Here is a 14606-nt window from a genome sequence, read left to right as displayed (position 1 = left end):
AAAAAAAAAAAAAAAAAAAAAAAAAAGAATGGCCTAGAGATGGAGGAACCACGAGGAAACAGGCACAAATATTAAACCTCTAATGTAAGGCCTGAAGGATGAGAAGATCTTGGTAAGGCAAATAATAGGAAGAAATGTTTTTCAGATGGAAACATTAGGATGGCCTACATTCTTGAAAAAGTATGCTAGACCAAAGTGAAAGAACTTCAAATGGCTAGAGCATAGAAGTCAAGATGCAAAGTGGCCAGAGATGAAAACTGAGAGGAAGCAAAGGTCAACGAGGAAGGGTGTTGTAAGCCACGATGGGGGTTTAAACTTTGTCTTGCACGCAATGGAAAAGTTTTAAGCAGGGAAGCAGTATTTATTCACTGACTCAGGAAATATTTATGGACTGTCTCTTTGGACCAGGCACAATTCAAGGTGGTTGAGATAAAGCAGAGAAGAAAACAAAGTCACTGTTCTCATGGTGCTTATATTCCATTAAGAGATACAGACAAAATGGTGACAAGTGGCACAAAGAAAAATAAACTGGCTCCTTAACGTTTCAATTGTATGTCTGGATTGTGCAAGTTATATCATTACCTTGGCTAATTAGTAACCCGTGGGACTCCTGAGTTAGGGGCGGTCCAGAGTCGTGGGTAATTACATCAAATACATTTTCTCTATATTTGTTGAAATCAAGTGCCAGGTTTTCTGTTCCTCAGTTGAGCTACATGGGGTTTCTTCCTGGAATTTCTGCCCACCAGAATAGGGAAGTGCCCTAACCTGCTGCAGGAACAGGGGGATGGGGGGCAAGGAGGGAGTACTCCTTTGGATTCAGATTGATCCTCCGTGGCAGAGTCACTGGCTAAGTAGGTGAGAAGTCAGTTAAAGTAAAGTTACATCCCGAAGCCTTTTGGTTTAGAGTGACTACATGAATTTCACCCTGAAAAGCCTCCTTTGTTGTCTTTGGTCCACTGCTGTAAAAAGTACATTGGTGTTCATTTGCCCTGTGGTTTAATCCCATGTTTGAGGCTGCTCTTATGGATTAAGGAGATTTCCAACTCACTGCATGAGCCTTTGTCCCTGTTGAGAGGGACTGGATGACGCCTGACTGCATGATCTCCTCTGGTCCCCTAGTTCCCAGTGCGAGCCCACCTCTCCTGTAATCCAGGCATGCCACTCGCCTGTAGCCCTCCGAACCAGAGAACAGCCATGGAGCTGAATGGCGTGTATATCAGTAATTATGTGGGGGGAATACAATCTCATAAAAATAAACTTGCATTTTTACCTCACAAACTTTCTCGAGGGTTGGCATCCAAGAAGTGGCAAGGTGACAGTTCTGAAGAACAACCCATGTTCCTTCTTTGACAGCTTTTTCTATCATCTTCATAGCTATGGGCCCTTGGCCTTGACCAAGGGATAAAGAGCTAAGCTTTGATCCCCCATATCCCTGTGTACAAGAATAGCAAAGATATTATGTAACAATACACCTTTAAAGAAGAATCAGTGTTATTTTTTACAGGAAATGTTAACACTAAATATGTTCAAATTTAATTATGTAGAATCCCTCAACGGTCTAACCATATGCAGCCCTACAAAATTCTTACTGATTAAGAATCTTATAAAAACTGAGATCAAAAGCAAGTCAGTTCAGGTCATAAATAGTCATGGTAATAAATGGAAAATTCTGTAGGGTCTTTGATTGTTGACATAAGGGATAGAAAAAATATTAAGAACACTTTTAACCTGAGGAAACAGGAGATGAAAGGACCCAGCTGTCCTGCAGCAACTCCTAAAATCCAAAGCTGAAAAGAAAACTACGAACAGACAGATGAACTTGTTTCTGTTTCCTCCAGATCTTTGAATAATTATATTTTAATTAATTTCATTGCTGCATAGAGTTCGGTGGAAAAAAAGAAATTAACTCCTAATTCCCCTTTTAAAGTTTCTTTAAAGGATTCTGTGGAAATATGTGTCCAGAGTGCATTTCTACTATATCCTGATTCATCTGCAGCTTCTGGAAACAGTGTCTGGGACTCCTTGAGCTCTTTCTTTCCAGGGCAGTTACATCAACACTAGCGGGCAGAAGCAGCAGCAAACAAAATAGAGCCCGGTGCTACCATTTCTGGACATGGAGATAGCAAGTGAAGACAATGCACGGAGAACAATGGCAGAGAACAATCAAGTCGTACAACGTGGGAAGAGAAATGGAGAGGAACTGGGAAGATCTCAAAGGATCGGAAAGATCACGTTGATTTGGAGAGGAGTCCCACCTAAAACGAATACCTCTAGCATCCACAGCACTTCCGCTCTGGCCCACCATTGCTCTTTCTGGCCTTTTAGCAGCGGCCCCACCCCCACCCCCCACTTCAAAGAATGCCCTGCTTCCATTTTGCCCTACTCAGATAAATTCTCCTCACGCCGGCTAGGATGAGCTTTAGAAACTATAGATCAGATTGTGTCACTTTGTTGCTTAAAATCCCATGACACCATCCCACTGTATTCAACATCCTTAACATAGCCCACAAAGGTCCTATGTGGATCCGGCCCCTCAATACGTCATCTCACACCCCATCTCCTTCAGTGGTGACAGCCACATTCCAGCACTTCTTTAACCGGTGGTAAGTGCTGTGTCACACGATCAGTTCCCAAGTATCTAAGAATTACCCCCAATGGAAAAAAAAAACCATGAAATATTAAAATAAATTGGCCTAGTAAAGAGTATTGTAATCCATCAGCTATGCAGCCTTTGAGAAGCCACTTAAGCTCTCCATGCTTCAGTATCCCTCCCTGTAAAATGGAGATGCCGCTCTTTACTTCATAGGATTGCTTTAAAAATTAAAAGAGAAGTGTGCATGACAAGGTCTAGCAAAATTAGCAGTATGGATAAAGCACAGTAAAAGTGGTGGTGCTGGTTTTAGAAATGTCAGTATTATTTCCATAAAATGTTATTTCGATTAGACCAAAAGGGAAAAAAATCAACTAAAAAATGTCATCACCTGGGGCACCTGGGTGGCTCAGTCGGTTAAATGTCTGACTTCCGCTCAGGTCATGATCTCACAGCTTGTGAGTTCAAGCCCCGCGTTGGGCTCTGTGCTGACAGCTCAGAGCCTGGAGCCTGCTGTGGATTCTGTGTCTCCCTGTCTCTCTCTGCTCCTCCCCCATTCACTCTCTCTCCCTCTTTCTCTCTCAAAACTGAATAAAAACGTTAAAAATTAAAAAAAAAAAATAAAATGTTGTCACCTGTTCATGAAGATTTTCTTATTCTAGGTTGAATGATGTAAGAAAATTTCCAGTAAATTCATTTGAATAATTTTAAAGCCTTGAAATATAAATATGGGAATATATTCTAACCTGGTAATGTGACTGTAATATAGGATTGTTCTGGAAAGTCAAGAAGGTCCCCCTTTAGAAATTGGAAGGGAGCACCTGGGTGGCTCAGATGGTTAAGTGGCCAACTTTTGATTTCGGCTCAAGTCATGATCTCACGGTTCATGAGTTTGAGCCCCTCATCGGGCTCTGTGCTGTCTCTCCCTCTCTCTCTTCCCCTCCTCCACTCATGCTATCTCTCTCTCTTTCTCTCAAAATAAATATATTAATTTAAAAAAATAAAAAAAGAAAGAAATTGGGAGAAGGGACAGCATCAGAGAAAGATCCCCCCATGGTCACTGTCAAGACTTGAATTAAATCAATCCACGCTCATATACTGGTGTAATGTCAAAAAGTCTCTCTGTGCCCCCAAAATAGAAGCAAGTGTCCCTCAAGCCAAATTCTGGTCTTATAATTTGGATATGGAAAACTGTTTTTAATGTCAGTGCTGTCATTTAAATATTTTCTTGAGGGGCGCCTGGGTGGCTCAGTCGGTTAAGCTTTCAACTCTCGGTTTCGGCTCAGGTCATGACCTCACAGTTTCATGTGGGTTCGGGCCCCGCATCAGGATCTGTGCTGGCAGTGAAGAGTCTGCTTGGGATTCTCTCTCTCTCTCTCTCTCTCTCTCTCTCTCTCTGCCTGCTCATACTGTCTCTCTCTCTCTCTCAAAATAAATATATAAGCTTAAAAAAAAATTTAATATTTTCTTGAGACTCTGTCAACTTCTGGAACCCTACTCTTTCAAAAGCTAAGTGAGTGATAAATTTTTACCTTTCCCTCCCACCATTTTGGATAAGCAAGTTTGTGTTTTAAAAACTTTAGCCAGAAAATCCTTTATTCACTTTTATAATATCAGACAACCTCATCTATTTTAAGGTACCTGGTCATCAGCAAATTTTAGAAGAGCAGCCATGGGATCCGCTCCTGGAGAGAGCACAAAAATCAGGGGTGCACAGCAGTTACTATCTCCAAATGTCTTGGATAAATCAAAGGGGGGTGGTTCAATGAACATGCGCCCCAATCTGTTGATTATAAATTCTTGCAGCATTGGAATAACCTAGAAAGAGACAAGAATATATTTGAAAGAACATTCAAAATCTGCTTACGAAATTAAAAAGTTCAGATTCAAAGATTTTTGAGAGAGAGAGAGAGAGAGAGAGAGACAGTGCAAGTCAGGGAGGGGCAGAGAGAGAGGGAGACACAGAATCTGAAGCAGGATCCAGGCTCTGAGCTGTCAGCACAGAGCCCGATGCGGGGCTCGAACTCACGGACTGCAAGATCATGATCTGAGCTAAAGTCAGACGCTTAACCATCTGAGCCACCCAGGTGCCCCGTAGATATTTTAAAACAAAGGACTCTAGGTACATTAGCTTAGTTATTTGTTAATACCTCCACCAGGAGGGTCCAAGGCATGACTTTATATAAACGTCTTTTAGATAGAAAAAACTTATAAGTTATTTAAATAATAAAAGATAAGTGGTTGGTGACGCCAGAATTCAAAGGTATTTTTCTTCCCTTCACGGAGCATTCAATACCTAGTGGATGAAGGATGTGAGAAACCCTAACTCTTTTACTTAACTTTTAAAATACCATGGGCTAAAAGTCCACAACTCAAAAGTAGAAATTTTAGAATGATTTATACAGTACTATACCATCAAGAAAGAATTGATATGGCTGGGAAAGCAAACAGAAAGAAAAAAGAAAAGGACTGTGAAGGAGAAACAAGCCATACTCCTGAGAAATAGCCAAAGCCATATTGCATAAGATTCCTGATAACGGGGGCACTTAGATGGCTCAGTCTGTTGAGCATCTGACTCTTGATTTTGGCTCAGGTCATGATCCCAGGGTTGTGGAATCGAGCCCTAGGTGGGGCTCCAGGCTGACCATGGAGCCTGCTTGGGATTCTTATTCTGAATGCACACAGATGTCAAACTTAATTGCAGGAAACTAAAAATCTCCCGTCTATCCCAGGGATATTACCTTTCTCATTCTTCTTTTCCCATAGCTGGTCTTTTCTCACTACATTAAAACACCAACTAACAAAGGAAAATGAACCTTTTTTCTCTTCCCAAGGCTGACTTCTTCACTAAATTATAGCTTTACAAACAAAACAAAAGCACATGGCTTCTAAGTGCATGGTATTACTTTTAGTAAGTTTGAGCTATCATTGTCCCCTCTCTTATGAGTGTTTCGGGCTGCATTGGCCACTGCTCACATGCAGACATGGCTGGCTAGCTGTCAGAGCTGGAGAACTAGGTCAGGGGTGTGCACACGAGGGGAAGCGCGGACAAATTTCAGTGTTTCCTTTTTTTTTTTTAATGTTTATTTATGTTTGAGAGAGAGAGAGTGCACGAGCAGGGGAGGGACAGAGAGAGAGGGAGACACAGAATCTGAAGCAGGCTCCAGTCTCTGAGCTGTCAGCACAGAGCCCAATGCCGGGCTCGAACTCATGAACAGGAAGATCATGACCTGAGCCGAAGTCGGACGCTTAACTGACTGAGCCACCCGGGTGCCCCCAGTGTTTTCTTTTTAGTGTTAAAACTGAGCACGACTTGCTTGCTCCCAAGACTGAAGTGTAATTCTCAAGGTAAATTAAGCTGTGTTTGCTGTTCGGTTTGCAAGTCAACAGAATTGGATTTGCTTCTGCCATCGGATTATGCCAGCATTAGGTCTGTAAACGAAATCTGTCAGTAACAAAAATTGCAGGCTAATTTAAGCAATCACCTTCCCAAAGGCAGGGAAGAAGTTTGTGGTTTTCCATTTATGTTAATCTATGTGTTGTTGCAAGTTCCTGTAGGATTTATCGGAGGTCAGAGAGACATATTCACTACTGTTTGACAAGTTTCTTACTGAAAGTTGATTGATTTGTGTTTTGTTTACTCTTCAGGAGAGAATGGTGGCCAGAAGCTTATTTTGTGAATGGGCTCAAAACATGGCACACCTCAGTATTTATTCCCTTGATAGGCTTCTTTTCATCAATCAAACACTATAAAATATTAAATTCCATAAGAAAGTATGAGTCCATCTCATTTTTCCTACTGGTGATTGACTGAGCATCTTTTACATTTTTCTAAATTAGAGCATGGGAGAACCTGGCACATGCAGCCTGTTACCCCTGGGTGGACCCTGTATTGAGGACCGAGCAGTGGAAAATTGTGCTGGCAAATAATATCTAATGTAAACTAGAGATTGAAGCACTGCTGATTTTCCTGGTGGATATATTATCTCATATATATGAGATAATAAAAATTTCCATAGCATTAGCCCAAATTCTAGCCTCATATAGCACTGTTCCTGTCTCTGGTAGCCAATGCCATGTTACTTGGGAAAACCATTCTTAAAAGTATCATAGCCATATATTATTTTTATTTTGTTTTTTAATGTTTATTTATTTTGAGAGAGAGAGAGAGCAAGCAGGGGAGGAACAGAGAGGGAGAGAGGGAAAGAATCCCAAGCAGGCTCTAAGCTGTCAGGGCAGAGCACGTTGTGGGGCTCCATCCTACAAACCATGAGATCATGACCTGAGCTGAAATCAAGATTCGGGTCTTAACTGACTGAGCCACTCCGGTGCTCCATGTATTATTTTTAAATATATAGATTCCAAAGTCAACAATTTACCACTAGAACGTGGAATACCTGGTAACAGTAAGATTGAAGGGTTTGAGGTAGCTAATGATATAAGAGCATACTAATAATTTATTTATATTAAGGATCACAGGCGCATAGTATAGTTAACGGTAACCGGTCACTTAGGTTAAATTGAATTATGCTGCAGTAGCAAACAATTTCCAGATCTCAGTGACTGAACACAACAATTTCTCATCCTTGTAAAGTCCTGTGGGTGTGTAGACAACTCACCACCAGTGCTGACTCAGTGCTCCAGCCTGCTTAGGGAACTTAAATATCAGTATGTGCTTCCTCAATTTTGATGGCAGAGGGAGTGCCCTGGAGATTCTCCACGCTGGCAATTAAAATGCTTCTGCCCTGACACTTCTCACATTTTATTGGCCAGAGCAAGGTTTATAGCCACAGTCCTTCACCTCCTGCGTGTGTGTGTGTATATGTGTGTGTGCGCACGCACGTGCAGAGGAGAACTGGAAATCCTGGCCAATAGCATTAATGTCTACACTCATCCACCCATCCAAGGAAAACTCTAAAGGAGATATGGAAACATTGGGGACAAAGTTACAAGTCAGGGTGCAAAATATTGGACAGAGTAGCTAAGAGAAGTATAAAACCGTAAGTTTCACCTCAATTGATTTAAAAGCAAAAACATACAAACAAAAACCCCTCAACTTGAATATCTAACTCCTCACCTTCCTCAAATATACTTTAAAAAGAGAATGAATACGGAAAGTAATGTTTGATCTATTTGGTAGCTCAATGTATTTTCAGCTTAAAATATCAACTTTTTTAAAACATAAAACTGGGGAAAAGATATTTATAGGGGAAAGGCTGTAGTTAGGAAATGGCTCATTAGTCACTTTTAATCAAACTTAATATAAAACATGGACAGAAGCCTCTTTGTTTTTTTCAAATACTGACGGGAGAAGGTCAGTGGTACACGCAGAGTCATTTTAGTATTAAGAGTCTTTACCTGGCTTAGAAAATAAAGTAAAAACCTTTGAAAATTAAAAAAAAAAAAAAAAAAAAGCTTTTAGGGAGGATGCTGTTTCAGGCCAGAGGGTGAAGCATTTCGTATTCTTCCATATTTAATACTTGTAGGGGAAACTTCTGAGGCTTAACACTAAGTGGCAATTCACTTTTGAAAGGGCTACCAAGGAGGAGAACATTTCATCAGTTTAATACCTGATTCCTAAACAATTGTGGCTGTTTCCAACACCCCAGGGCAGGGCAGTGTGGTGACTTTTGCGGGTCCTAGTCACCTTGTGCATCCCTTCCCCCATGAAAAACAAGTAAGAATTATGTTTTACATTTGTTTCAGGGTAATTACAAGCGTTAACAAGTCCAGGTTATATTTTCCATTTTTAAAAGGAATTCAAACATTTTCATGAACACCTAGAAGCATCCTGGGCCCTAGGCACTCTGCCTAATGGATCCTCGGCCACTGGCTAAGAGCACACTGACAGGCCAAGCAAGAATCGCTTATCTTCATTAAACAGACTATGGCGTACAGAGGGAAGAATGCCTCTACCCCACATTATCACTGGTGCAGGTAAGAACTTTTTAAAGTATGTTGCTTTCACCATCTAAGTTCCAGTTGTTTGTTGTTAGGATGGAATGACTGACTTATATATATTCCTTAGCAGCTCAAACTGTGGCTACAGTAAGTTTTGAAATCGTTATGTATTACTTTTACTTGGCTAGTAACAAAGGACGATTAGGATGTTTTTTCAAATTTTCCTCAATCTACCTAATATCTATAGTGTTTCAGAGAACATAGATATGGGTCATTATACTTAAGTGACTAGGTTTTTGTTTTTTGGTTTTTTTTTTAATTGGAGGCTAATGGGGTCACCTGGTGGCTCAGTTGGTTAAGCAACAGACTCTCGATTTCAGCTCAGGTCAAGACTCACAGGTCGTGAGTTTGAGTCCTGTATTGGGCTCTGTGCTGACAGCGCAGAACCTGCTTGGTATTCTGTCTTTCCCTCTCTCTTTCTGTCTTTCCCCTGCTCATGCTTGCACAGCACACCCTCTCTCTCAAAATAAATAAATAAACTTAAAAAAATTAAAAACATAGAATATGATGAAGCAAATGAGAATGTCACTGAGCACTGAAATTCGCTGACCTGGACAGGTGAGCGGATTCACTGGTTATATAATGTATCATTTAAAGAAATTAAAATGAACAGTATTGACGTTTTCCTTTGTAGTCAGCAGTGATGAATGTCTTAAAAATGATATTGTACTTGCTTTCCAAAGGCCAACAAAGAACTATACATAAAGACAGGATTTGAAGAGCCAGAAATTCTACTAGATCTGTTTGACTAATATCATCAAAGCGATCAGAATAAAAATGAAGTTACAGCATGTAAAGGAAGTAGGTTTTAAGGAATTGGGAAAGCATGAATTAAAAGGAAGAATCATGAAATAAATAGAACCAAAACATATAGTCTGGTCAGCTACTAATTTAGTGTGGCTTTAAGGATGTACAAAATTCTTGATAAAATGGCTGCATTAGAAGGAAGTGGGATTAGTTCCCCCAGGCTCCTCCACCTCCCCTGTGATTATATAAGGAAATATGGTAAACCAGACTATAATGGAGGACGGGGTGGGGGGGGGGGGGGAAGGGGTGGACTGGAATCACAGAGCTGCTTTCAAAGCCCACACTTACCTTGTCTGGCCTCAAGCAACGAATGATAAGCATCCTTTGAAACTCATTTGCTTTATCTTCCCAATTTTCAGGAAAAACCTCATGATGTGGTTCCTAAAATTACAGTAGATAGAATTCAATTCTATTTTGGAGATTATTTCCCAAGAGAACAGTATTTTGATGTATAAGCTGATTTTTAGAGAAACCATGTAATGACTAAATGAAATCAAGAATACTAATGTAAATTTTATCAGGCGGGGGCAAAGTTATGAAATAAGGAATGAAATGAAAATTTAAAACACCACAAAGGAATCAAAACTAGGGCATGAATTGAGCAGGTTAATGTCAATATGAATACAAATCATTAGACAAAATGAATCTCCTTATTAAAAATGTACATATGGAGTGCTCCCATTATTTCTCAAAAGGCATTTAAAAATCTACCCACTACTGTCACCATCTATTTATAAAAAGAAATATATATTATAAAAGAAGAAAATTTATTATTATAAATTTATTATATTTCCTGTTTTGAACAAAGTTTTGGTATCTTCTTTATAAAGGTATATTTGAAAATGTATATAGTAAAAAAAAAAAAAAAAAAAAAAAAGAAAATGTATATATTAAAAAAAAGCCAAAACAGAGAGAGCTATTAAAAATATGTAAGAGAGGTATTAAGAACCCAAGAGGGGTAAATTTCAAAAAAAGAAAAAAAAGGAGACATTTGGAATCTTAAAACCTCAGGGAAGGCTATGTAGTATCTCAGATTAGAAATCTCCATGCTTCAGCATAGTCAGTAAAATCTCTATTTCAAATTAGAATGAAGTACTCACAAAAACCTATTTGTGTCTAGGAAATATATTAAAACTATTTTTTAAATGTTTATTTATTTTTGAGAGAGAGATAGAGACAGAGTATGAGCAGGGAAGGGGCAGAGAGAAAGAAGAGACACAGAATCTGAGGCAGGCTCCAGGCTCTGAGCTGTGATGCGGGGCTCGAACTCACAGACTGTGAAATCATGACCTGAGCCGAAGTCGGAAGCTTAACCCGACTGTGTCACCCAGGCGCCCCTCAAGGAAATATGTTTTTATTACTAACAGGGAGAGATCCAACAGCGATCCAGTCCAAATGTTTGAATTTATGTGTAAATACAATCTCACTGTCATGTCTACTATAAGAAGTAGGTAAATATTCTCCATATATCTGGTTCTTTATTTCCTCTTCCCGTCTTCCCTAAGGAGAGCTCTTTCTTGCATAATTAAATCCAAGAAAGCAGAATGTGGAGAGAAGAAATAAAGGAGTGGGAAAAAAATAACTACAAATTGGCAAAATATTAGCCCTTATCCTAAAAAAAAAAAAAAAAAAAAAAAAAAAAAAAAAGTGAGGAAAGGCAACAATTTCTATGTATTCTAGAAGGAAATTGTTTTACACTTTGTCCTGACTATAATAGTCTCCAATTAGTGAGATAGGGCCCCATGAAAAATTGCTTGAGAACTATTAGCTTTTCCCTCTGAAAGAGGGGGGAGGTGGAAATTTTCTTTTGTCCATGGTTCTTCTAGGTAGACTAAAAACTAAATTTACATGAAACAGATTAACAGGAGAAAAAAATCTAGCATTTGATTACATGTACACAGAGGGTCCAATAATGAAAATGAGACCCAAAGAAATGATCAAGCAGGTAGTTTTTATACTTTTTAGACAAAGAGACCATAAATCTGTGAGGAATTGACAGATCAAAGACAATTTAACTTTGGGAGTTTCAGTTAATAAGGAATACTAAATAGAATTTGGGGTGGGGCAGTAAATGAGTAGAAAGTAACAAGGGTGTTGATACAGCCTTCTGTGCTCCAAATTTCTTATCTCTGGTGATAAGGATATCTCTTTTACCTCCTGGTACAGGAAGTAAAATCTTTTGTAAAATCTTTAACTCACCTGCTATTATGATTACAAAATCTAAATTGTTAATAAGTAAAAATTTGGCATGGAAATTCAAACAGAATATTTTAAGGACCATGCATTTCTACACATTTCAAGGATTTGAATAGAAGTTCAAAACAGAACCATCAATTTAGAAGGTGCCGATGATATAAATCGAAACCCTGATTTCAATGTCTGACCAGTTGTTTAAAGTTTACCTAAATCTTGTTTTTTATTCAAAATAAAAAAGAAATTTAGCATTATTTTCTCCATTTAAAAACTTTGGAAAAAGCAAAAGTGTTAAGAACATACCAAACTATCATACACTTTTTTCCATCCATCCTTTAAGTGCATAAACTCCCTACGAATGGTTTTGAAGGAAGGTAAATCATCTAGTCGACATATTTCATCCCAGGATTTTTGTGGGAGCCAGGTACAAGGGTTGGTATGAGGATTATCCAATCCAATCCCACCAGTTAGCAGAAATCTCCACTCGGCTTTATTAACCTTCGGAAAACAAAGTAGCATGAAGAATCAGAAATGAATTCATCATGTGTACATAGTAAATTTAAACCATTGAAAAAGAACTGGCTATTGATTTTCAAGTTTCAAGTATTGTCCTTATGAAATTCTATAGCTAGTGGTATAGCAGTTCAGTATTTATTCATAAGAAAACATTTATCCATTATAACCGGTTTTGAAAATTGTTCCATTCTAGATAACCACTTTTTGATAATTTTCCTCCAGAATTACTAATCTAAACTTAAAAATTCTATCTGAATAAATGTTTTCCAAAATGACTGCTTGGCATCTTACTGGCTCTAAAAATTGTGGGAAGACAGAGGGGAGGAGCTGGGGGAATCAGCAAAATGAAGGCAAGTGGGACAGATAGGTTTCCAGGTAGGGAGTAAAGAAATCACAGGAATCAAAGGTACAGTGTAGGGAATATCGTCAGTGGTGTTGCAGCAGTGGTCGACGGTAGTTACACTTGCGGTACAGAGTTGATGAATTACTATGTCGTGCACCTGAAACCCATGCAACATTGGTGCGAACTATACTCAAAAGATAAACAAAAATAAAAATAGATAAAAACGGGGGGAAGACAGAAAGCCATCAATCTGCCATATCTTCAATTATTTTCCATAAAAAGGAAATGAGGTACTGCTATGAAACTTTTGCAAGAAATGCAAGAAAAGTGCCTTTACTCCTTCAGAATTCAGCCAATGTATCACCAGACAAAAATCAATAAATCTTTAGCACCTAAGTGAATAAAAGAGTGCATTTATACGATACTCTCATTCTTAAGGTGCGTCTTTTATTTTAAATGAATAGATTTGAAACATAGTAAAATTTATGAAAGGTATTATTAAGCTCCAATGGTTAGATTGGACTAACTTGCACAAGTTCTTAAAAACATTACCATATACTCTATATGATTACTTGATGTAAATATATCAACATATTTAGTAAATATATATACATACTTACATAAGATTCTAATAGAAACTATTTTATTTAAACTAAAACATACAGAGATTTAAGGAATAACTACATAATGGACTCTGCTTTATTTATTTTGCCCCCTGTGTGAAGTTCAGTCTAGTTGTGATCTCTTGCCTTAACTGCAGTAATTGTTTAATCGTTTACAACCATCTTGTGAATACACACACATACTCCCATACAAATTAGTAAATTAATGAATCAATGTTAATGTTTTTCCTACAAATTATAACAGTACTGACCGCACGTTCATGTAGCAGCAGATTCATAGTTAGACAAAAGGAAAAGAGTAGTTTATCCTTTTCAAAGAGTGATCGGCAGACATTAACATACAGGGAGTAAGTAAAGTGATCCTTGAGAATTTGAAGCCTACAGGTCAACAGAAAGAGAAGTGAATAAATAAAAAATGCATTATACTTTAAAGAAAATGTTCTTAAGGAAACCTATTATAAACCATTTAGATGTATATTCTTCTAATCAGCTTTCTGGTCAATTACCCCCAAAACAATCAAGGATTGTCATTAACTGGGTGCACCAATTTGAGAGCTACACAATGTAGAAACACTTCAGTAGAATTGCATTTTACTGTTGACTGATTTTTTAAAAAACACTTAATCTTTCTTTCAGAAAAGAGTCAATGCATGGTACATTAATCTGTTGCGTTTAAAGATTTGTGGATGATTTTTAACTATAAAGCATTTCTTAGGGTAAAATTTGATTTTCTTATTCCATAAATGCTTCCAAATGTTGTATGTTTTATATTAAATTAACAGATTAAAATTCATAGCTCCTTTATTAAATTAACATTTAGTACTGTGCTACTCTGCTCATAAGTCCATAAAAGCTAGAGAAATCACAAAACTTGATAAATTACATTTTTTTTAAGTTTGTTTTGAGAGTGCATGTGTGCATGCGTGGGGCAGGGGCACAGAGAGAGAGAGAGAGAGAGAGAGAGAGAGAGAGAGAGAGAGAATATGAATCCGAAGCAGGCTCCATACTCAGCACAGCGCCTGATGCAGGGCCTGATCTCAGGACCCCGAAATCATGACCTGAGCCAATATCAAGAGTCAGATGCCTAAACAACTGAGCCACCCAGGCACCCCAAGTACATTTTTATTTACTACATAGACAGAACATGAAAATATGAATAATCGCAATATTTGCAACTAACAACTTTATAGTAAGTCCTAACATGTGTGATCTGTATCCATATAGCATGTACATAACACTTTAAACATTTTCATGTAATTATCTCACAAGGAAAATAAACGATCATTGAAACAAAAATTTCACAAATGTTTTATTATATTAGTTATAATAGTTATAATAGAAATAAAACAGTTGGCTGAAACCTTTGTGGAGAGCTAATGATTGACAAGGGCTGAAACTGAGCAGACCAATTTACCCGAAGGAAAAATTAGCAGAGTTTGATTTTGATGAAGAAAAATTTTATCAGTGTTTCTTAATGTGTCTAGAAAAAATAATCTACCAGTACCACCATATTGTGGCTATTTTCAAACTAATATCCCAGGGTACGGATCATCACAACTCTATTTTTTTCCTT

At 38.1% G+C, this 14606-nt stretch overlaps 1 protein-coding gene across 2 annotated transcripts in view; it reads right to left on the bottom strand.

Annotated features, from left to right (window-relative positions):
- Window positions 1-14606, bottom strand: part of DNAH7 (dynein axonemal heavy chain 7) — a 267164-nt gene that overhangs the window by 46704 nt on the left and 205854 nt on the right. For both annotated transcript variants that reach the window (XM_049615226.1, XM_049615227.1), the window contains 5 exons: window positions 13285-13411; window positions 11855-12049; window positions 9647-9739; window positions 4232-4408; window positions 1271-1432 (listed from right to left, as the gene is read on the bottom strand). In XM_049615226.1, the coding sequence (XP_049471183.1) occupies window positions 1271-1432; window positions 4232-4408; window positions 9647-9739; window positions 11855-12049; window positions 13285-13411 (754 nt within the window). The remainder of the gene's footprint in view (window positions 1-1270; window positions 1433-4231; window positions 4409-9646; window positions 9740-11854; window positions 12050-13284; window positions 13412-14606) is intronic.

Source organism: Panthera uncia (genome assembly GCF_023721935.1).
Source record: "Panthera uncia isolate 11264 chromosome C1 unlocalized genomic scaffold, Puncia_PCG_1.0 HiC_scaffold_3, whole genome shotgun sequence".
NCBI lineage: Eukaryota > Metazoa > Chordata > Mammalia > Carnivora > Felidae > Panthera > Panthera uncia.
The sequence above is the reverse complement of the archived record's forward strand: the minus strand, read 5'-3'. Positions and strand labels throughout refer to the sequence as shown.